This window comes from Diospyros lotus, chromosome 12 (assembly GCF_014633365.1).
Source record: "Diospyros lotus cultivar Yz01 chromosome 12, ASM1463336v1, whole genome shotgun sequence".
Lineage (NCBI taxonomy): Eukaryota > Viridiplantae > Streptophyta > Magnoliopsida > Ericales > Ebenaceae > Diospyros > Diospyros lotus.
In genome coordinates this window covers 2634053-2656449 of record NC_068349.1, presented here as the reverse complement: position 1 = coordinate 2656449, position 22397 = coordinate 2634053, and the positions used below count along the sequence as shown (strand labels likewise).

Genomic DNA, 22397 nt, shown 5'->3' with positions numbered 1-22397 from the left:
TAACTAAAAAATCAAATCGCAGATAAAGGAGTCGCAGCAAGCGGGAAGAAACGAAGAAAATAGGAAGAAGACCAGGGGGGATCAACGGCCGTGAGCGGTGGCGGGTGTAATGCTTGGGTTTCAGTCAACGGCAGTGGGTGGTGGCAGGCCAGAAGAGAAGAGAAGAGGAAGGAAACAGGGGGGAGATCAACGGCGGTGGGCGGTGGTGTCGGTTGCGATCCGAGGGTTTGCGATGGGGGCGGTCGACAGCGGTGGTCGTGGTGGCAGTATCGGCGGTGGTGATGGTGTAGCGGTGGCAGGCCAGAAGCTCTGAGAAGAGAAAGGAGATGGCGGGCTAGAAGCTCAGCTCAGCGATGACGATGGCGGTCAACGGCCAGAAGAGAAGAGAGGCAAAAATGGAGAAGCGATGAGAGAGATGAGAGGTCTGGGTCTCTGCAGCGAGCAGGTGGGTGAGCAGGGGTTGAATGCGTTTTCCGTGTTTTGGTATTTTCATTGTGTTTTCATTGAAAACACCCAAAACAACATTTTCAATGTTTTGGTATTTTGTTGTTTTGGGTTTCTTTTGCAATTTTTTTTGTTTTGTTTTCAAAAACGCGTTTTTAAAAACAGAAAAGAGAACGCATTTTCAGTGTTTTGAAAAACTAAAAACTCAAAATGGATTGAAAACAACAAAAAGAACAAGCCCTTAGCCTTCGGAGTGAGATGTTTCACTCTCTAAATAGACTCACGATCCACTTACTCCACAATCTAAATGAATGGACAAGTAATTATCGGTGAAAATTTAAAATCGACTCTTTAAATAGATACAATTAATACTCAATTTTTTACAAAAATAAAATCGAAGCTCAGATTATAATTTTATATTCAAAATATTATGTCAAGTAGAATTAAACCTTCCTATTTAGTCTTGTAAGATAATTTGATTATGTTCTTACAATATTAGAAGTTTAGTCGAATTATATTTTAGTGCAATACTTCACAGAACAAATATGATGGTTTAATTCTACCTCTTTCTCTCCTCATTTTCTTTTTGGTTGCGATGGCAATAATGAGAATCATCGACAACCTCATCCAACTTAAGAGTTTCTTGTGTGGTAAACGATTCATTCACATTGAAAGTTGGACAAGATTTTCAATTTTCAACAACTACATTAAAGTTATCGAATAATTTTATTTTACTTTTTTTTATAAATTAAAAATTAAATATAATTATACAATTTTACCCCTCAACTCATGATGCAATATATTTTTATCGCCATCTTCTTTTTAATTGTTGACGAAACCCATAAGAATTGTAGACAACCTCATTTAAAGGTAGAGCTACTCCTATAATAAATAATTTGTTAGCATTTGAAGTTAGGCGAGGCTTCCAAATTTCAATGATGAGGGCAAAATCATTGGCAAGTAGTGATTCTAAAAATATGTTGTCCATGGCGATATAGAAAAATTCTATTCACAATGAAAATTTTATTCTTCGCAGCTATATTTTAATATATCTAAAATATCCTATTTTGAAAACTCATTTTTACCCTTACATTCATTTTCTTCCTCAATCAATTACCTGCCACCCATTCATTTCAAAATCGCCATCTATCCCTTCCAAAACAAAGACAATATAACAAAAAAATATCATATCCAATGTATATAATACAACAAAAAAGATATTAATACAACAAAAAATACACACGTATATATATACATATATACATTAACACAACAAACATATATATATATATATATATAGGAAGGAAGCTCGACAGCCATGGTCGCCGAGCTTCATCAATCACTCCCCCGAACTCCAGGGTTCGGGGAAGCTCGGCGGCCCTTCCTCTCTTTATATATATATATATCTATATGTATGTGTGCGTATATATATATTTGTGTGTCTGTGTGTGCGTGTATATATATGTATACGCACACACAGACACACAAATATATATATATACACGCACACATACATATAGATATATATATATATATGGGATTCTGGGCGTGATTGATGAAGCTCGGCAGTCATGGCCGCCGAGCTTCCTTCCTATATATATATATCTCTATATGTATGTGTAAGTATATATAAATATATGTTTGTGTGTCTTTGTATATATATATATATATATATAGTGTGCGATTATTTATTTTCATATATTTTTTGTGTATTGTGAAGCTTGTATTTGTGAATCGAAATTGTTGAGATTTAAATATGTTAAAGAGATGAATGTTTGTGAATGGCTACCTGGCATTCGGGAATGCTAGCCTTCCCCGAATGCTGGAGTTCGGGGAAGTAGGATTCCCCGAATTCCAGAGTTCGGGGAATTCCAAATTCCCCGAACCCTAAAGTTCGGGAAATATGGTGTTTCTCGAACTTTGGAATTCGGCAACATGATATTAAATAAAATTTAGGAAGAAATATGTATTTATTTAAAAAAAATTAAATTATTCAAGTCCAATACTTATATAAAAAAATTAAGTATACAAAAATATGTTAATATAATGTTAATATAAAATATATTATATTAAAAAAATATGTTAATATAATTTCATAAAATATAAAATATAAAAAAATAAAAGATATGTTCCCCGAACCCATGAGTTTGGGAAATTATGGATTTTCCTGAACCCACATATTCGGGAAATCATAGTTAGATAAAAAAAAATTAAGCAAAAAATTATATATTTGATTTTTTAAAAAAATAAATTATTCGAATCTAATACTTAAATAAAAAATTAAGTATAAAAAAATATGTTAATATAAAATATGTTAATACAATTATATAAAATATAAAAAAATAAAAGATATGTTTCCCGAACCCTAGAGTTCGGGGAACTACAGATTTTCTGAACCCGTGGGTTCGGAAAATCCGTTATTAGATTAAAAAAATTAAGTAAAAAATATGTATTTATTTGTATTAAAAATTAAATTATTCTACTGCAATACTTAAATAAAAAATTAAGTGTAAAAAATATATAATATAATATATTATATATTTTAGGAGCCTCCGAACTCTAGAGTTCGGAGGTAGTAATTTTAATAATAATAATATTAATATTATTATTATCATAATATATGTATATGTATTATATACATATTATAGCATTATATTAACTTAACTGTAAATTAAAATAGTGGAGGGTTCATGCAAATTGAAATCTGTAATATATTTTATTATATAATATATAAAATAAAAATTGAGAGCCTCCGAACTCCAGATTTCGGAGGCTCCCAGCACCTCCGAACTCCAGAGTTCGGAGGTAGCCAACGCCTTCAAACTCTAGGGTTCGGAGGCATGGGCTACCTCCGAACTCTAGAGTTCGGGAACCAACCCTCCGAAATTCAGGTTTCGGAGGCTTTGGACGCCTCCAAACCCTAGAGTTCGGAGGCATAGGCCGTCTCCGAACTCCAGGGTTCGGAGGCAGCTGCCTCCGAACTCTAGGGTTTGGAGGCGGCCAGCGCTTCCGAAACCTGGAGTTCGGAGGCGCGGGCCGTTTCCGAAACCTAGGTTTCGGAAGCAACCCAAGCCTCCGAAATCCAGGTTTCGGAGGCGCAGGTAGCCTCCAAACCCAGTTCGAAGGCCATGCTGCCTCCGGTTCGATGGCGGTGACCAATCCAGAACCCAGGCAGCCATCACCTTTGCCTATCGAACCTCTCCCCTTCTAGCCTCCAAGTTCAAACTTGTAAAAATTACCTGTGTTATCAGCAAGCGCAGAGCAGAGAGACGCGGCTATAAAGACGGGGACGACAGTGAGTGGCTGTAGAGAAAGGAACGACACGATGTATGAGATATATGAGGGTAATTTTGGAATATAAGTGGGTGCAACAAGTAATAATAATAGGTGTGAGGAGTATTTGTTAAATTTATTTTAATTATGGCTACGAAGAGTAAAAAGTTGGATGCGAATAGAATTTCCCATAGGTTTATGATGGCCATTTATTGATTTGGTTAATGACATAAATAGTCCTTTCATTTATGTTTACAAAACAAAATAGTCATTTAGTAAGTTAAAATGATGATACCAAATACATAACAAAAATTTACTATTTGATGGAGGTAAATAAATTTTGTCATATCAAGAACAAGTCGTGATAATGAATGTTGTTGATGATCTCTATGTTGTACGAAAACGGAAATGTAGAAATAGTATTTTTTCAAAAAAGTTAGGAAATGAAAACGCGAGGTAAATTATAATTTTAAAAAATACAGGGTGTATGTGAAATTAATTTATAATTTATATACTATAAATAATATTAAGTTTAATTTTGTAAACCCTAAATTACATTAGTGTTCATTGTCAATGGCAGACTACCGTCGCAGACCTGTCTTATTGCTCACTGTCAATGGCTGACCGCCGCCATTTCATCCGTCTCTACCACCATCGCCGCCTCTTTAGTCGTCGCCACATCTCTTACCCTCGTAGTTGATCTCGCCTCTCATAGTTGACGCGTATCTGCCATTGTTGCTACCTCTCTCGCCATCGACGAGTCTCTTGCCCTCACCCTCGCATTCAATCTCGCATTTCTCATAGTCGACGCGTCTTTGCCACCATCGCTCGCCATCGATGACTCTCTTACCCTTACATTCACTTTCGATTTCGCCTCTTCCACAGTCGACATAGCTCAGTCACCATCGTTCGTTTCTCACCCTCATCGCTGACTGCCACCGTACACTCAATCTTTCGCCTCACCGTCGATTGTCGCCGCACACTCTATATCGCCTCACCTTTTGGTGACCTTTCTCGTTGCAGGTGACTATGGTTGTTGGAAACAAGTTTCCCACAAGAAATGAGTTTCTCACGTATTTCTGTAAATTGCAAAACCCCCTTGGAACGTTTCGCAATTTACAAAAACGCCTCGAACACCGTTTCGGGCTATCTTCGCGTTTTTGAAATGAGAAACGGTTCGAAAATGTTGAAACGCTGCCTCCCGAGTCATTTACATGCTTCATAGGATGATCTAAATGATTGGGATATAATAGGGTCATGATCGGGACATAAGGGCATGCAATTGATGTGTCATGATAATGCAACTAATTAGTTGATTTGAAATAATATAAAAAATTGAATTACACGATGTGAGATAAACCTCTAAATAATAGTCTTATGGGTATAATAAGAAATCTTGTGTTCTAAATGCCTTTTTATTACTTGCCATCAAAATAACAAACACATAATAAGCACTTACATGGCAAAGATCAATCTCCTATTGTATATATATATATCTGTTATTTATTTATAATATTATTATATAAGTAAATACTAAATTTTTAATATCATAAATCATATTAATAAAATTTATTCTTAAAATACCCTTTTATGTATATTGATTAAAAAATACAAATTAATTACGTTAATAAAATTTCATCTCTAAATAATAACTAACTTTTCAAATAATTTTTCTACTATACTAATATTCCTTTTATTTTAAATTTTACTTAAAAATTAATAATTTTAAACAATTAGTGTCAACTATTACATATGAAAGCATTTTAGCGCTTGGATCTATAATTTATGTCTCTTGATGAGTGATTTATGAATCATTTTTGTTGAGTATGTAATCGGTTTTAACCGAGTTATTATATTAATTTTTATTTTAAAAAATAAAAGTAAATGAAACTTTAGTTTTAAATTTATTCTAAATATAAAAATTAATTTTTAAATATTAAGAGATTCAGTCTAAATATATCATTTTTCATTTTCTTAAAACTTAAGATATGACTCAACTATATCAAATTTTAATCAAATTACATTAGTTTAGTTTTGTGATATTGTCTAATTAATTATAATTTCAAATTTGATTTGCAAAACTTGGTCAATCGACGTAAAATGATCCATGGTAGATGTTTGAGAGCTTGAGTTATCTCAAAGTTGTGGATTCGAGTTTGTTTTTGTACGGATGTCGATAATCTGTATCTATTTGAGATGCTAAATTTTGAGTTTTGGTTCACGATTTACCTATCCATTCATTCAAATAGAGAGTGAGATAGTTTCAGTCGAAGATAATATGTTGATCAAGGACCCTTCAAGTTTTCGATCGAGAATTTTTTTAATTTTTTATTTTTTAAAATATATTTCCTAATTTAGTATCCTTTCACTTTTGGTACTTCTAAAATTGTTCCCCCAAACCACCCAAGGCGCCCGTCTACTTTCTAATTACAGATTTAGCAACGGTCACTTGCGCAGTTGGGGAAAACCTATATATACCAAGAAAGAGCGGGCAGCGAAGAATATTTATCGCAGATTCTGAAACAACAGCGCTAGCCGGCCACCGAAATCATCGGATTGAATTGCTGCGGTGCGGCAATTAACGGTAATCCGATTTTTCTGTTCGCGTCTCGTCGCGATACAACCGTCCATCTCTCTGCTTCGCCTTTCGTCCTTCGAGTTCTAGGGGTTTCCATGTTCTTAATTTGTACCTTGATGTCTTTGCGTGTTTGATGAGTTTTGTTTTTGGATCCGCTGGATTCTCTGTGCAATTCAAATTTGTACGTCATTACTTGGGTTTTGAATCCGAAATGCTTCTGGAGAATTTTGTGTACATTTTGGGCTATTTTGTCTCAACGAATTTTCTTTGAAATATGTGAAAATGGAAACCTCTCTCTATTTCTCTATCTTGCATTTTTTTGTCCCTTTTTTGTTGTCTTCAAATTCTGCGGGACTGCTAAGTTCGAGAAAATAATATTTCATCTGTAACATAACAATCATCATTGATTTTCATTAGTATTTGTTGCAGATAGAAGGGAGAGTCGATTTGCCTTTCGAGGGACAAGTTGCGGCTGTTCAAGAATAGATGTTTGGTGGTGGATTTCATATGCAAACCTTGATTGATTGTATAGAGTAATGGACTCAGCTAGGGGTTGGTTTCATAAGCTTCAATCACGGGATCGGTTGACATCGTCGTCTAAGGAAAAGGAATCCACTTCTACGGGAAAAGCAGATGGTTCTTTATCTGATGAAGAAGCTTCAAACATAACAAAACAGAGGGTTGCATTGGCGAAGCAGTATATAGAGAACCATTACAGGGAGCAAAAGAAAATCCTGCAGGAGAGGAAGGAGCGGTACGTAACATAACATGCCCCTTGAAAGATATTAAATATTTGGTTAGTTCTTTTTTTTTTTAGTCTCTATAATTTCTTTTTTCTTGTCATTTTGGTTTCTATTATTTTTCATACGTAGTTGCTCATTGTTTTATGCTTTAACATTTTGCTTCTAATGGAATCATTAATTTCATATTTTTCTGATTATAACTAGTCTATACAAAATGCAGTCAAGTTTTGTTCTCTCTGTCATTGATGTTGCCATTTGTCATATATAATCATCAAGAAAATTGTTTTCATGCACTAGTATATTCTTGGACCCTTTCTACTTCATTCTTTATGAACTAACATGGCCAAATTTGATGATTCCCGTTAAGCCCTTATAGGAGAACTGCTCCTTTGGCTCTCTTAGTGATGGGACTAAATTAGATTTTTCGTTTTCAATAGACAAGGGAAAAGATGTTGAGCAGCTATATAGATGCAACTAATACAGAAATAGACAAGTACCAATGTGATTTATCGGTACTATACAAAACTTACTACACAGAATAATTTACTATATTCTGAAATCTCCCAAAAGTCTAAGGCAATCTTTATTAACATGTAGAGCCCTGTCAAGACAAAATTACAAATCATTAAATATGTAGTCCATCATCTTCTCATGATGTATCCCAACTCCTTAGAAGAGATCACAATCAGCCTTTCACACACTCTAATGCAAATATAAAGGAACCTGTAGATTGCAATCATAGTTCTTCGTTTCTCCCAAATCTGACTTCAGTGTCACTTAGGCCAAAATGTCTAGCTGAGGAAGGCAGAATTTTGAATGTAAGAGAACAAATCAGAAAAAAAGGATAGTGAAAAGGCTTTTATATCTTGTTCTTCCTGAACCTGCAATTCTAGTTCAGTAGGATTGCCTTCTCCTAATGGTAATGCTATTTGCACACTAACTTTTGACACTCATAGAATTATAAGTACTTCTTTAAGAAATTAACAACACTTCTTTATAAATTATCAACTACTTTTCAAAAATTATAAACACTTTAAAAATCATAAGTGTTTCTAATTTTTGAAAATTATAAACACTTTTACATAATAAAAGTTTTTATTTTTAAAAAACTATATGCACTTTTTACACATAGCAAAAATGTTTATAATTTTAATTTTTGAAAAGTGGTTGATAATTTATGAAGAAGTGTTGCTAATTCCTCGAAGAGATACTTATAATTCTATGAGTGTCAAAAGTTAGTGTACAAATAGCATCACCATTCTCCTAATCGTGATTTTCACCTGTTGGCTCTGCCCTTTAAAGATAAAACCAAAGTGTCATTTAGTAAAATTTTATATAAAATTGGTTTAAGAGGATGGAGCAAATGCATTAATGTAATTATATTAGCAGACTGTGGGACCCCCTCTCCCCTTCTGTTTATTATGATAATATGGATTACAAAGCAGTACTCTGTGTGTGCCATATGTGAATATCTTTAGAGCACATGAAATAATGAATGAACAATATTTGCGATATATCTGACCATACATCATGTTTTCTAGACTTTGATATCTTCTTATTGTCCATGCGTTCATACTTCTATAATTCCTTTGACTAAAGCTGCTTATATACTATGTAGAAGGGGTTGGTCCAACACTAGAATCTTAGCGCTTGAATTATTATGCTTAGAGTGCAATATAGTGTCTAAGCGTACCCCTCTATTTCCCCCGAGCAGACGTAATTTATTGGAGAAGAAGTTGGCTGATGCTGATGTGTCAGAGGAAGATCAAAACAACCTACTGAAGTTCTTGGAGAAGAAGGAAACAGAGTACATGCGTCTTCAGCGGCATAAGATGGGTGCTGATGATTTTGAGTTACTGACTATGATTGGAAAGGGTGCATTTGGAGAGGTATATATTTTAAGCATTTTAGAGTTATTAAGTTGCCCAAAACTCCTGGTTCTTCTCTGTTGTGGGGTGTGGTTGCTTGTGGACTGCCTTATAGCATTTGGCATACTGCTGCCAATCAAATTTATTTTCTTCTCCCCGCCCCCTCCAGTGGGGAGGCGGTCCCCTGCTTATTATTTCCTGCTCAGTTCCCTTAGCTCCTGAGATAACTGAGTGGAAACTTTTACTAAAAGAAAAGATTCCGTGTAGTTGTTTCTTAACGATCTAGTTTCTTTGATGTATCTTTTTGGTTATATCTGGTGCAGGTCAGAGTGTGTAGGGAAAAGACAACTGGTAACGTATATGCAATGAAAAAGCTTAAGAAATCAGAGATGCTTCGTAGAGGCCAGGTGTGGAAGTGTTTGGCCTTACAGATGATAGTGTTGTGGTTTGTTCACTATAATTACTGGAAAATCCCTTGTGTTTCATTTAGGTTGAGCATGTGAAAGCTGAAAGAAATCTGCTTGCAGAGGTGGACAGCAATTACATTGTCAAACTATATTGTTCCTTCCAGGATGATGAGTTTCTATACCTCATAATGGAATACCTGCCTGGTGGAGATGTCATGACACTGCTTATGAGAAAGGATATATTAACCGAAGATGAGGCCAGATTTTATGTTGCAGAAACAGTATTGGCCATTGAATCAATTCACAAACACAATTACATTCATAGGTTTCTAGCTAATCATGTTTTTAGTTAATGAATTCATAAACATAATTACTTTTCAGATACTCTGATCCCTGCTATGTTGCATTTTTCCACAGAGATATTAAGCCTGATAACTTGCTGCTTGATAGATATGGCCACTTGAGACTCTCAGATTTTGGACTATGTAAGCCTTTAGACTGCAACACTCTCCAAGAGAAGGATTTTTCAGTGGGAGAAAGCTTAAATGATACTTCAGACAATGCTGACAGTGAAAATGCTGAACGTTCTTCAGCTCCAAAGCGTACCCAGCAAGAGAAATTGCAGCATTGGCAGAAAAACAGGAGGATGCTCGTAAATTCCTGTCTTTTAAGTAAATGAAGTTTCTTTCTCTTTCTTGCTCGCTATCGATCATAATTAAGATAAATTTAGCACTTTACCAGAGCTTGCCCTTGCATGGTTGCTTGGAGGGAAAAAGTTTTTGACTCATAATTGCTGACGAAATACCCCAATAATAGCAAACTAGAAAATGACCTTTTCCTTGCACTAGTAAGAACAAATTTAGATTTTATTTATTTGTTCATTTATATATTTTTTTCTTTACTTTTGTCATTGGGATATGGCAGGCATATTCTACCGTTGGTACACCTGATTACATAGCTCCAGAAGTCTTAATGAAGAAAGGTTATGCAATGGAATGTGATTGGTTAGTGCCTTATGCATTTTTTTTAAGAGACTTATGATGTCTGTAGGCGACAAAATAATTTTAGTGTATTCCGCGTGATATTTTATTATGTATACTCTTTCTCCCATAATCTATATAAATTCATTTGTTCTTTAATTTAGTTTTCATGAAATTAGATTTTAGACTTTTCAGAGACTTTACAGTTCTTTGTTTCTAGGTGGTCACTTGGTGCCATTATGTATGAAATGCTCGTGGGGTATCCACCTTTTTATTCTGATGATGCTATGTCGACATGTAGAAAGGTAACTTCTGATGCTAATTTTGCATTGTGTTTGTTTTTATTTATTATACATGCTAAGTTGAGAGTGAACCTTGGTCTAGGTAAGGTTGTTCCTTTCACGGGTTTGAGTTGTGGAAACAAACTCTTTGCAAAAAAGTATGGCTCGGCCTGTTTAAAAATATGACCATCCCCCAACCTCGCAAAGTTGGAGCCTTGTACACTGGGGATGCCCATTATACGTGCTAAGTTCTGATGTATTTAAATCCCATTGTTATTTTGAATTTATTGAGCCATTTTGTAACCCTGACTATCAGTTTCCTGGGATGTTCCACTTCCTGTTCATTTTATTCACCGCATGCATGTTCTTATTTAAGAAATTTCAGTTCATCTTTCTTCATTTTATACCTAAGGTTTATTTATATTGTTTTCGAAATGAATCTCAAACTGGTTCCATGTTGGTATCTCTGCATTTTTGCCATGGCCACAGCCCTTTGAATTCCTCCTAGTTTTGATATGAATCTAAACACGAACTTAATGCTCAAGGGAAGCTAAATCTCCATCTTTAGTTAGTTTGCTTATCCACCATGGGGTTTGTGGGATTTCTGTGGACTGCATTGGGGGATATCTAGAAAAAGTAGTGACTTTTGTGGTTCATTTGCTTGTATCCTAAATTGTTGCTCAAAGTTTGTCTGCGTAACTGATATTTTATGAATGGCAATCTTTAGTCACAATTCATTATCTTAGTTGCCTTCTAGGATAATGGGTCTTGATTTTTTATTTTTTTTTTCGAACACTAGTACACCTAAGTCAGGTGTCCCGAAATTATGCTACAGCTGGCTCTAAGCAAATGAACTAGCTATTTTAAATCTTTCTTTTCCTTTTAATGTCCACTTTGTTTCATATAGTTAACTTGTGATAACCATTCCAGTGATGCTATAGTGCTATGTTTCTATCGCCCATTTCTTAACTTTTTGTCCTACTATCGGCCTTTCTTTTGGTAAATCTTAATGTTTAATGTCATAATGTTAGACATAGCTGGCCTGTTGCTAATCTTTATATTTATAATTATAAGGGCTTTCATCTCTCATTGATGCAGATAGTAAACTGGAGAACACATCTAAAATTTCCCGAAGAGGCAAAATTATCCCCAGAAGCAAAAGATCTTATTAGCAAATTACTGTGTAGTGTCAACCAGAGGCTGGGTTCAAAAGGTGCAGAAGAAATAAAGGTGTTGTATGGTGTGTGCTGTTTTATGTTAGTAATTGTTACTGTTAGTAAATAGCAAATAAAGAAATTCACCTGGGTGCTTCTTTTATTTTAGGCTCATCCCTTCTTTTGTGGTGTTGATTGGGAGAGAATATACCAAATGGAGGCTGCGTTCATTCCCGAGGTCAATGATGAGTTGGACACTCAAAACTTTGAGAAGTTTGAGGAGGTAACTTATTCCCAATTTCTCCTGTAATTCTTTTGTTGATTTCATGTAGGTGACTTGCTCAGGTATCACTACTTTCCCTCTGCCTTTCTCTTATTCTCTGCCTATTCTGTGTCTGCAGTCCGACAACCTAACTCAAGCTCCATCAAAGACAGGTCCATGGAGAAAGGTAAACCTACCCGATATAAATCTTTGTAGCTTTTCTTAATGAGAAGCCAGCATGAATTCTATAAGTGCTACTTCCATTCTCGTGGATTACTGTGCTATCTCAGTAATTTTGTAAAACTTAATATGGCTTTGGCTTCCACATTGATGGAGGACCAGAGAAATATTGATCAATAGCCAATATTCTATATTCAATAATCACTAGGATGAAGAGAGAGATACTGATCAATAGCCAATATTCAATAATCAATAATACAAATCTAAATAAAATTCCTACATTTGTGAGATATTTATAAACTCACAAAACCCTATCAAACTAGAAATATTAACCAAAAATTATCATGTCAGAATAAGTAGAACTCCATTATACACTTTTGCTAATAATTAGTAGTTGGTTTAGCTAAAGTAGCGAAAGACAAGCTCATGCCGTTATCACACAATAAATTACTTTACTTGGTGTCATGCTTTGTCAAACAGTAAATTACTTTACTAGGCCATTCAAACAGCTGTTCGATCTAAGTGCTAATAGAAGGTCAGAAATTGTTTTGGACTTCCTATGGCTCTGAACAAAGACATGATTGACTTACTGTGGCACTGGATTGCATAAGTTCGAACTGGGTAAACAGGTTCCATCTAGTCAAACACAATTAATTGGGACTTCTAGGTGTGACCTACTTACTTTTTAACTTACACTGCTTCCAGAATTGTTAATATTATGGGGGTGATCTATGATCTATTGAAAACAGAGTAGATTATCATGGCATTAGACACAGGAGTCGTATAATGGAAGTCTGGGAGTGAACAAATTGAGTGTACTAGAGCACATGAAATCATAATCTTGCATCTAAATGTGACCACAATCGTTTATCCTTCTGCCTTGGAAATCTCTAAAGCCAATTACACAAGGATCAAATTGATTGACTTCCACCTCCAATTGGGAATAAAATGAAGAAGTTCCGTTCGAATAGTTTAGCCATGTAGATCAACTATACATCACTTGTAGGTTAAGTGTGCCAAGAGACAAGAGGGGGTAGGGTGAGGAGGACATTGGCTGAGGTGGTGAGAGAGGATTTGATTGCCTCAATAGGGATACGGCTTCAATTAAGGTCAACTAAAGAATATGATTCATGAAACCAACTGTAAGTATTTGGGAATAAAACTATTGGATTGGTTGGCCTGAGCCCTTGCTATTCAAATTAGATGGTTGAAGACAAATTATCACCGTTCACATTGATGGTTACTTCCAGACGTAACAAATGTGGTTTGTGACATTGTGTTGGAGAACCAATGCATAAAATTTGTTAAAAGAAATCCCTCTGGGTATTAATTTCCTAGGATGGACTAGCACTGACTCTCAATTGCATTGTGTTGGACTTGTCTTTTTTTTTTTTTTTGCTGTCTACTCGCTACTGCTTTATCTTTCTCTCTCATTTCTTCTCCTTCCTGCAGATGCTCTCACCAAAGGACATTAACTTTGTAGGGTATACATATAAGAACTTTGAAATCGTCAATGATTTTCAAGTTCCCGGAATGGGTATCTCTCTCTCTCTCTCTCTCAACCAGTGAACTGTTCGTACTGACTATAGTTCATTTCACATAGCATGAATGATCTAAGCCTTCAATTCAAGGTGAACACATCATACTAAACATCATGATGCTTCCATATACAATCCAACAAATGTTGATGTCCATAACTATAACTTTCTTCCATTAAAGTTCTCATTTATGACACGTTCTTCAACATCACACATCATGATGTTTCACATTGTACATAGAAAGGCTGTGAAGTGAATCCAAATAACTTAAATCCTATTCATTTACTGTTCATAAATGGCACTCACCGGCACCTGGGCCCTCACACGGCACCAATGACACTCACCTTAGCGCACTCTTGCCCGCTTAAAGTAAGGGGTGGGGGCGCCTATTTATAGGGAAATACAAATTCCAAAGCGTGAATGACTAATGAATTTGAGGAGTAAGCTAAAATGACTACATTTGAAATCTTTACAATTGACTTCTCCTGCAGATTCCAATGATTCTAATCTTCATTCCTCTATTCATTTGTCTAGTTGCATGTACAAGTGTATTCCTAGTCTATAATTGATTTTTCCATATAAATGGTGTGCATTTACTACTGTTTGCAGCTGAACTAAAGAAGAAGACCCCGAAGCCAAAGAAGCCAACCATCAAGTCACTTTTTGGTGGGCTTAACTTTTTTACCTTCCAAGTATTTTCTTGATATGTTTCTTTCTTATGCTCCCTGTAACCCAAGAAAGTTTGAACTGGCTTGCAGGGGAAGATTCAGATACTCAAGATACAGCTAACGAACCTCCGCAAGGGAGCTTCATGAATCTCTTGCCCCCTCATCAAGAATTTTCTCAGAAAAGGGAAGGATCATCCTGACACTGCTACTCCCTCCATTCCTTCTGATGGAGAAGTTGCTCATGCCCCACGTGTAAACCCATTCAACTTTCAAGCGAAATAAGCTCTTGTACTAACTACCATCGTATACGCGGATCAGTAACTTTTGGCCATGAAGATAAAGTCTGATAGGCGTGCGATGTCAGAAGGCCTGTAGACAACAGCTGACCATTGAAGGTACGTAGTACTAATCTCTGTCATGAACTGGCTGCTCAAATGGGTTCTGTTTTGGTCATTGTTTCAAGAAAGAACTGTGACATACAAGTAGTAAGTTATTTGATATATTATTTATTTGGTTAGGTTTGATTTTTCAGTCTATCTACGTCTAGATTGAGTCTAAACATTAGTGGGGCCAGATCTGTTGGGTTTGCTTCTTATTAGATTTGAATTAGACCCTACCCATTCACAGTCCTAATCCGACATTCAATTCAATGCAGGTGTCACTGGAATAAGCAGAATGCCTCCTCTGTGGTGGCTTGGCCATTTTAAGCCAAACTTGTTATGGGTATATATATTTTCACCAAGGGCAAGAAAGTAGGAGTCATTTTGATGACAATGAAAGCTACATTCTTTCGAATTTTTTTATTGGAAGTTAAACAATAATAGTGCTGTTTTTGTACTTAAATAAGTTATTTTAATGATTTTATTTTTCTCTATTGCATAGGGGGTGACATGATCCATATGTTCTGCACAATAATTATTTATAAATTATGATGATGATTGTCTTTGTTGCTGGTGGGTGGGTCATCAAGCCACCATCCATTGCCGATTTAAGTAGTTTCTCATTATAGATTGAGGACATCTCTAACACTATTCACAAACTGAATTGTTTATTATTGATTAGATCAGTAGTGAATTATTGATGGGTTAATAAATTTATATATTTATTTAAAATTCAAATAATTATATTAAAATAAATCCTAGTTACTCATTTAAAATTAAAATAAATTAGAAAAATTCGTAATTGAAAGAATTGAAGGTATTTAGAACTGATAATGAGCTCTGTCTTAGGGATAAATAACCTACATATTTATTTCTGGGTTTTCTCGATTTAAATTTAAATTAATCTCTTAAATTTGGACCTGAATCGAGGGACACGTCACAAGTTATGATTGGTTGTTATTTAGAGATAATTTGGTTATTTTTTGCTTTTTGAACATTCTCATTTATTAAATAAACATATATATATATATAAATTAATAAATAAAGGATGCATTTAGACATAATGATTTAAGTGTTCGACAATGTTAATGGAAGCACGTAAACTTTAGCTATGAGAGTGCAGGGATGCATCGTCGTTCGTGCTGTCGTCTCCCGTGATATCTGCCCACCGACGCACGGTTTGAATTTTGGAGGAGACATGAAGATAGGCAAGTACATGGGATTTGTGGGTTGAGATTTCCTTTGTTTCCATCTCCTAAAGTCTAAATTCATCAATGGATAGTAAATTAGTAATGTTCAAATTTTCGGTTTAACTAAAATAATCGAATCAAATTAATTAAAATTATCGATCCAGTTCAATTTTAATTAAAGATCAAGTTAGTTTAGTTATTAAATTTAATGATTTTAGTGATTTCTGTATTGAAAAAATAACTAAAATATCTAAATCGACTAAATTTTTCAAACTGTTTTTGATTATTTTCAATTTCTTACGATTTGTTCAGTTCGATTATTCTTCTCTTTTTTTTTTTTTTTCAAATTTTTCGGTTTGTTCGGTCTTTTTCTGTTTTTTTGGGTTTTTTTTCTACTTTTTAGTCTTTGTTTGATTTTTTCGATTTTTGATTTGTTTAGTCAGTTCAATTAACTTTTATTTTTTTACATAATTTCAGTTTATTTAATTTTAATATTTTGATTGAATCAACCTTACACCTATTAATAGAAGGCTCAAATTCCAACCAACATCTTATGATAAATGTGTGACTCTTATATAAGAAAGGTAGAATTAAAATTAAATAATTTGTAATAAAGTTACATACAAATAATATAAAAAAAGATAAATAGAGATTTTTAGAGGATAATAAATGCAATTAATTAAGATTTAATCAGAAGAAAACTAAGAAAAAACTTAGTGAGAGTGTTGATATTAACATACTCAAAAATGATCTAACACTTCAACATATTAAAAAGGAAAAGTATATCTTTTGTATTCTCCATTTGATACCCTTCTTGGATTGATTTTAGAAATTCTGATTATACGGGCATTATATTATAATTAATAATTAATAAATAATATTATTTATATTCAATTGATTTTCGATCTTAGACTAGAAAAAAATTTTAGAGCCAAACAAGTTGACAGACAGACTTACAGAATGGGTGCTAAAAAACTAAAATGTTCTTGTCCATATTATATTACACTTTTTTCCAATATAATATGGGTAAGAGCATTTTAGTCTTTTAGCCCCTATTTTGTAAGCTTGTCTGTCAATGTGTCTGACCCTGTAGAAAAACTCTCTCAAATTAAACTGGATAAAAAACTTATTGAATTTAATAAGTGAATCAATAATTGTACGTTCAATTAATTCTAAATTAGATCGACCAATCCCGTCCAAAATCTAAACACTTCTAAATTAGATCGACTAATCCCATCCAAATTCTAAACACTCTTTATTTAGAGATTCGTACACCTTTTTTCGACTCTCGATAAAATTAAAATTTACACAAAAAATTATAATTAAAATTAAAGTACTATAAAGTCAATAATAATCACTTATAACTAGAAACAAGACAACCATATACAAACAACACATATAACTCACAATTGTAAAAATATCATCACTTCATTCCGCATTCAGGTACTTAGATTATTAATTAATTAATCAGCCCAGCATGAAGATGGATTGACTGGGGGGCACTGTCTTGTAAGGACAAGACCTAATTGGCCCACTGCTCCATGGTGTCCAGTCCACACATTTATGTAAATCCAGGGAGGTCGCCATTGTTGTACAGTACTGTATTAATTACAGAACATATATTATTCGAATATTAATATTTATATATGAATGCATTAAATATTTATATTAACGTGATATAAATTATAATATATTAATATATAAATAAATATTACTGAGAATATCATAACTAAATATTTGAATATCATTTCAATCAATTAATGAGTGGCCTCCAAATGAAATGGCCCTACTTCATGTTGTTGCTTTGCTTAAGTCTCTTTTGTACCATTATTAGATTATCAAGGGTGATATATCATCTCTTTTTGTATGGATTAGAACCAAGCTTTTATTCCCACTTTTTTCATCGTAATTATTGATGATATTATGACTGCAAGCATGCAATATTAAGATCATTAAACTTTATCATCTAAAACTATGAGTTTTAGATTAGTTGTTGGTAGCGTAATATAACCCTCATTTCTTAGCTTGAATTTAAGTTGATATTGATATGAGGCATTCTAAAACTACACTTATTTAACCTCTTGAGATAGCATGTTTAGAATAACAAAGTTATAAATTTGATTCTATTTTTGTGCGAGAATATACAATTGATTGTATTTATTTAAAGGACTACATTCTCGAGTTTCAGCTCACGATGAATCTGTTCGTTTACATAGATCCCTATAATAGGTGAACAATAGATTTTAGAGAGAATGAGATAAGTTCGGCTCAAATGTTGACTATGGTCGATAGACCTCTCGAATTTTTTATTTATGTTACAAGAATAAAAAATTATACACATTTATAAAATCAATTATTGAGATTTCTTTCGAGGAGAAGCTATCATGCAATCCTCCCATGAGTTAAAATTCGACTTGTGCTCAGAGAATCGATCGTGACTTGTGAAAGATTAGCATATATAATAGATAAAATTTCGATAAATAAACATATTTAACTCTAAAATTCTTCATCTATAGGAGTTTGTACACTGAGGTACCTAATGATTATCCGAGTGTGATCGAATATGAATGAGAGGAAAAAGTAATCTTAATAAAGATTGAATAAATGAGAGAAAAATCCCAAGCTAAGCCTTACGTGTTTGGCAATTAGCTGCTCATCGTCTTCTCCCTGTCCTCACTATGCCGGCCACGCCCTGGGATTAATAATTAAGCAAGTCACTTGAAAATCTCCTTAATCACCTGACCGTCGCTGCTGTTCTCTTCATTACGATTAATTCCTTCGCCTCTCGCACCCACAAACTCAATCATTCGACTTCGATTGATTAGTAATCAATATCATTCTGGGATCATGATCAAAGAAGGGGTTCAACCTGTTCATGGAGTTTTTGATCTAATCCAGCAGCCCTATAACCAGTATGACAATGAGCTGTCCATGTGGGTTGAACATGTCACGCAGCAGCTCATCGGAGACTCGCCGGAAACCGCCACCGGAGAAGAGAATATTACGGCATGGTGCAATGAGATCGGGGAAGAAGAAGAAGAAGAAGAGAAGAAAGAAGTACTAGAAGTCCAGGAGGAGCATGGGCTGAGCTTAATGACACTTCTCTTCGAATCTGCGGTGGCTATATCGGTTGATAATCTCGTCGAAGCTCACAGAATCTTGCTCGAGCTGACTCAAATGGCTTCTCCCTATGGACCCTCCTGTGCCGAACGGATTGTGGCCTATTTCTCCAAGGCCATGGCGAGCAGAGTCGTCAACACATGGCTAGGAATTTGCAGCCCGTTGATCCACCACCGGAGCCTCCAAGCCGCCGTCCAAGCCTTCAACACCACCTCTCCGTTCATCAAGTTTGCTCACTTCACCGCCAACCAGGCCATCTTCGAGGCCTTTCACGGCCACGACAGAATTCACATCATCGACGTCGATATCATGCAAGGCCTGCAATGGCCGGGGCTCTTCCACATCCTCGCCACCGGCCGGCGGAGCCAGAGCGGCCCTCCCCACCTTAGAATGACCGGAATGGGGCCTTCTATGGAGGTTCTGCAAATTGATCTCTCCACTCTCTAGTTGCACCAATAAGAACATATTTGCATCTTTGTGATCAATTGATTCTCATATTTCTATCTATCTTCTACCAGCTTCTGATCGAGACCGGGAAACGGCTCTCTGATTTCGCCAAGCGGCTGGGCTTGTCGTTTGAATTCCACCCTGTCGCCAAGAGATTGGGAGATCTAGACGATGCTTCGACGCTGCGAATCCGGCGAGGAGAAGAAGAAGTAGCGGTGCACTGGCTGCAACACTCGCTCTACGATCAAACTGGCTCCGATTGGAAAACAATGAGAATCCTCCGAGAACTGGGTCCGAGGGTTTTCACCCTTGTGGAGCAAGACATGGCGCAGGGAGGCTCGTTCCTGGACAGATTCGTGGGCTCTCTGCATTACTACTCCGCCATTTTCGACTCTCTCGGAGCTTCACTGGCCATCGACGACCAGAGCCGCCACCAGGCCGAGCACTGCCTCCTCTTCAAGGAGATTAGCAATGTGCTGGCGGTCGGAGGCCCGGCCCGGAGCGGCGAGGAGAAGTTGCGCCACCACTGGAGTACTCACCTCCCCGGAAATGGGTTTTTTCCGGTGCCGGCGAGCGGGAACTCCATGGCTCAAGCTCAGCTTATAGTGAACATGTTTGGGTCTAATGGCTATAGCCTTGTGCAGGGCGATGGCGCGCTCAGGTTGGGTTGGAAGGGGACAAGCTTGTTCACTGCGTCTGCTTGGACGACGACTTCATATGCCGCCTCTATATAGAGGACATAATTAATTACTTACTTATTATAACACAATGTATGGCCATCTAACTAATGGTTAAGATTTTGTCATGTCAATTAGCGAATTGTTATATTTTGTTTGACGTGACAAAATCTTAACTATTGGATATATGAGTGAGTCCAAGTATTACGTGTATTTAAGTATTTTTCTTTTAAATAGTCATGCAAACGAAGTTGTTATGTACTACCGAATATCTTTTTTAATAAATATTCTAAGTTAAAATTTTCAAATAGAGTATATGTGTCCAAATACCATTTTCTAAATTTATATATATTGGCTTAATTTTGTAAAAGAGCTCTACTATGCTCTCCAAGTAGCCAGATACTTTGTACTGCACTAGTTTGTAGATATAATAATAATCTTTATATATATATATATAACACATATATACATCATTACTATTTTGCCACTAATTCAAAGGAATTATGCCAAATGGACGATGTTATCTCAGTGTGCCACAAATGCATCGGATGAGATCGAACGGGTTGGAGGTATTTTCAGGGATAGAGTGTCCCGATGAGTATTCTCTGGATGGGTCTAAAGACGCATCCCAAAATTATTGAATGGGTTAGGGTCGGAAGACTCTTTGAATGAGTCTTGAGCCTTGGGGATGTTAAAGGCTAAGCTGCCTCGAAAACTCTTCGCAGTTTCTAAGAAATGCTTGTTTGGAAAACTTTTCGAGCTTATTCGGGTTTTCAACATTCTAGGGATATTTTTAAGATTTTTGAGATTTTTGGCTTTGATTTCTTGGGGCATTCCACAAAATTTTTAGGTTGAATAATTATTTTTATAATTTTTTATATTAAAATTTATATTTACAAAAAAATCTCTTATATTTTTTATTTACGCATTTCTTTTTTTATTTTTTTAAAAAATGTTATTTTCCTATTTTTATTTCATATCGTATCCATTTCTCATTTCCGTTAATCTAACTATTGTGATAGTCAAGCGGTTTAGAAGTTTTTATTTATTTCTTCTCATGTTTGAAGTTTAAATATTAAATCCATCCATCTTGTAATATAACTCGGATCATTACGTTAATAATAAAGATCAACGTAGAGCCTGATGATATGTATTGTAATTAGTCTAAGGTGATAAAATCACCTTTTCAATAATAATTATAGTTTGACTAAATTTTCATAATGATAAAATACCCTCATGATCACATTAAGTTTTTATGTTAGTTGTCTTTTCGATTTTTTTACCAAATAAAACACAAAGAAATGTGTTATCTCTGCACAATTGCTAAGCACGAGAAAATAAATGTATTATCTCAAAATTGAAAATTTGATTAAAACAGTATATTCGATAGATATTTTTTATAAGAATTTGTATTTTACTAACCCCTAGGGGTAGTAAGACAGTTAGTCGCAAGCATTCAAGAGCTTGAAATAGTGTAGTATTGAGAATTCGATTTTACTTTCGCGCATGACTATACAATTGTCTTTGTTAAATTCATCTTATCAAATACTAAAGTGATTACTAAAGTTTTAAGAGTAATAATTAACATTACATATATATAAATATTTGGAAATACAACTTGTATACTTAACTTTAGTATTTAACGTGACATTAATTCATTATTATATTATACCTTGTATATAATATTAATACATAATATCACCTCAAATATTAAAATTGAATATCTAAAATAACATTTTCAATACATGTACTTCAGGATAGGGATAATAGGTTCCAAAATTGAGACCAAGCATGTGAGAACGTGCCTTCATCCTTGCACTAAAAAGACACTTTTACCCTTTCATTTAATTTAAGATTGTGAAGTTAAACGGGATAAATGCATCATTTTACATATCGTCACTTTTTTTAAGACCAAAGTTTTGTTACTTTACCAAAAAAGAGTTATTGAGAGATTTCAAAATGATAAAAATGGTCTCACTCAAAATATCAAATTCTTGGCCTCCTCATCGCTCTCCCATTTCCATGGTCGTCTCAAGCAATTATTTTTCTCTCACTGCCTTTGCCTCATATCGATTACCACTACATCCACCATGCGCGAAGGGATGATGCAGTGGCAGCCAGCACTCGACAAACAAGGTAGCGAGAGTCAATTGCAGAAAACGACCATGAGAAAGAGAAAGATATGAGATAGGAGATGGGTAAGCAAT

At 35.1% G+C, this 22397-nt stretch overlaps 2 protein-coding genes across 6 annotated transcripts; both read left to right on the top strand.

Annotated features, from left to right (window-relative positions):
- The first annotated feature begins 97 nt into the window (after positions 1–97).
- LOC127814015 (uncharacterized) lies at positions 98–15356 on the top strand. 5 transcript variants are annotated; one of them, XM_052355225.1, is made up of 15 exons: positions 98–445; positions 6725–7049; positions 8753–8927; positions 9230–9313; positions 9397–9638; positions 9731–9965; positions 10238–10317; positions 10514–10598; positions 11673–11804; positions 11898–12011; positions 12130–12177; positions 13623–13707; positions 14318–14374; positions 14467–14771; positions 15032–15356. In XM_052355225.1, the coding sequence occupies exons 2-14, from the start codon at positions 6832–6834 to the stop codon at positions 14574–14576; spliced, it is 1665 nt and encodes a 554-aa protein (XP_052211185.1). In that variant the 5' UTR covers positions 98–445; positions 6725–6831; the 3' UTR covers positions 14577–14771; positions 15032–15356. The 5 variants fall into 5 exon arrangements, with proteins under 5 accessions (XP_052211185.1, XP_052211186.1, XP_052211184.1 ...); XM_052355226.1 differs by lacking the exon at positions 98–445 and adding an exon at positions 6140–6301 and having other exon boundaries at positions 9764–9965; XM_052355224.1 differs by lacking the exon at positions 98–445 and adding an exon at positions 6140–6301.
- Positions 15357–18567: 3211 nt separating this feature from the next.
- Positions 18568–20487, top strand: LOC127787028 (protein SCARECROW-like). Its single transcript, XM_052314865.1, has 2 exons — positions 18568–19483; positions 19585–20487. The coding sequence occupies exons 1-2, from the start codon at positions 18794–18796 to the stop codon at positions 20245–20247; spliced, it is 1353 nt and encodes a 450-aa protein (XP_052170825.1). The 5' UTR covers positions 18568–18793; the 3' UTR covers positions 20248–20487.
- Positions 20488–22397: the final 1910 nt, after the last annotated feature.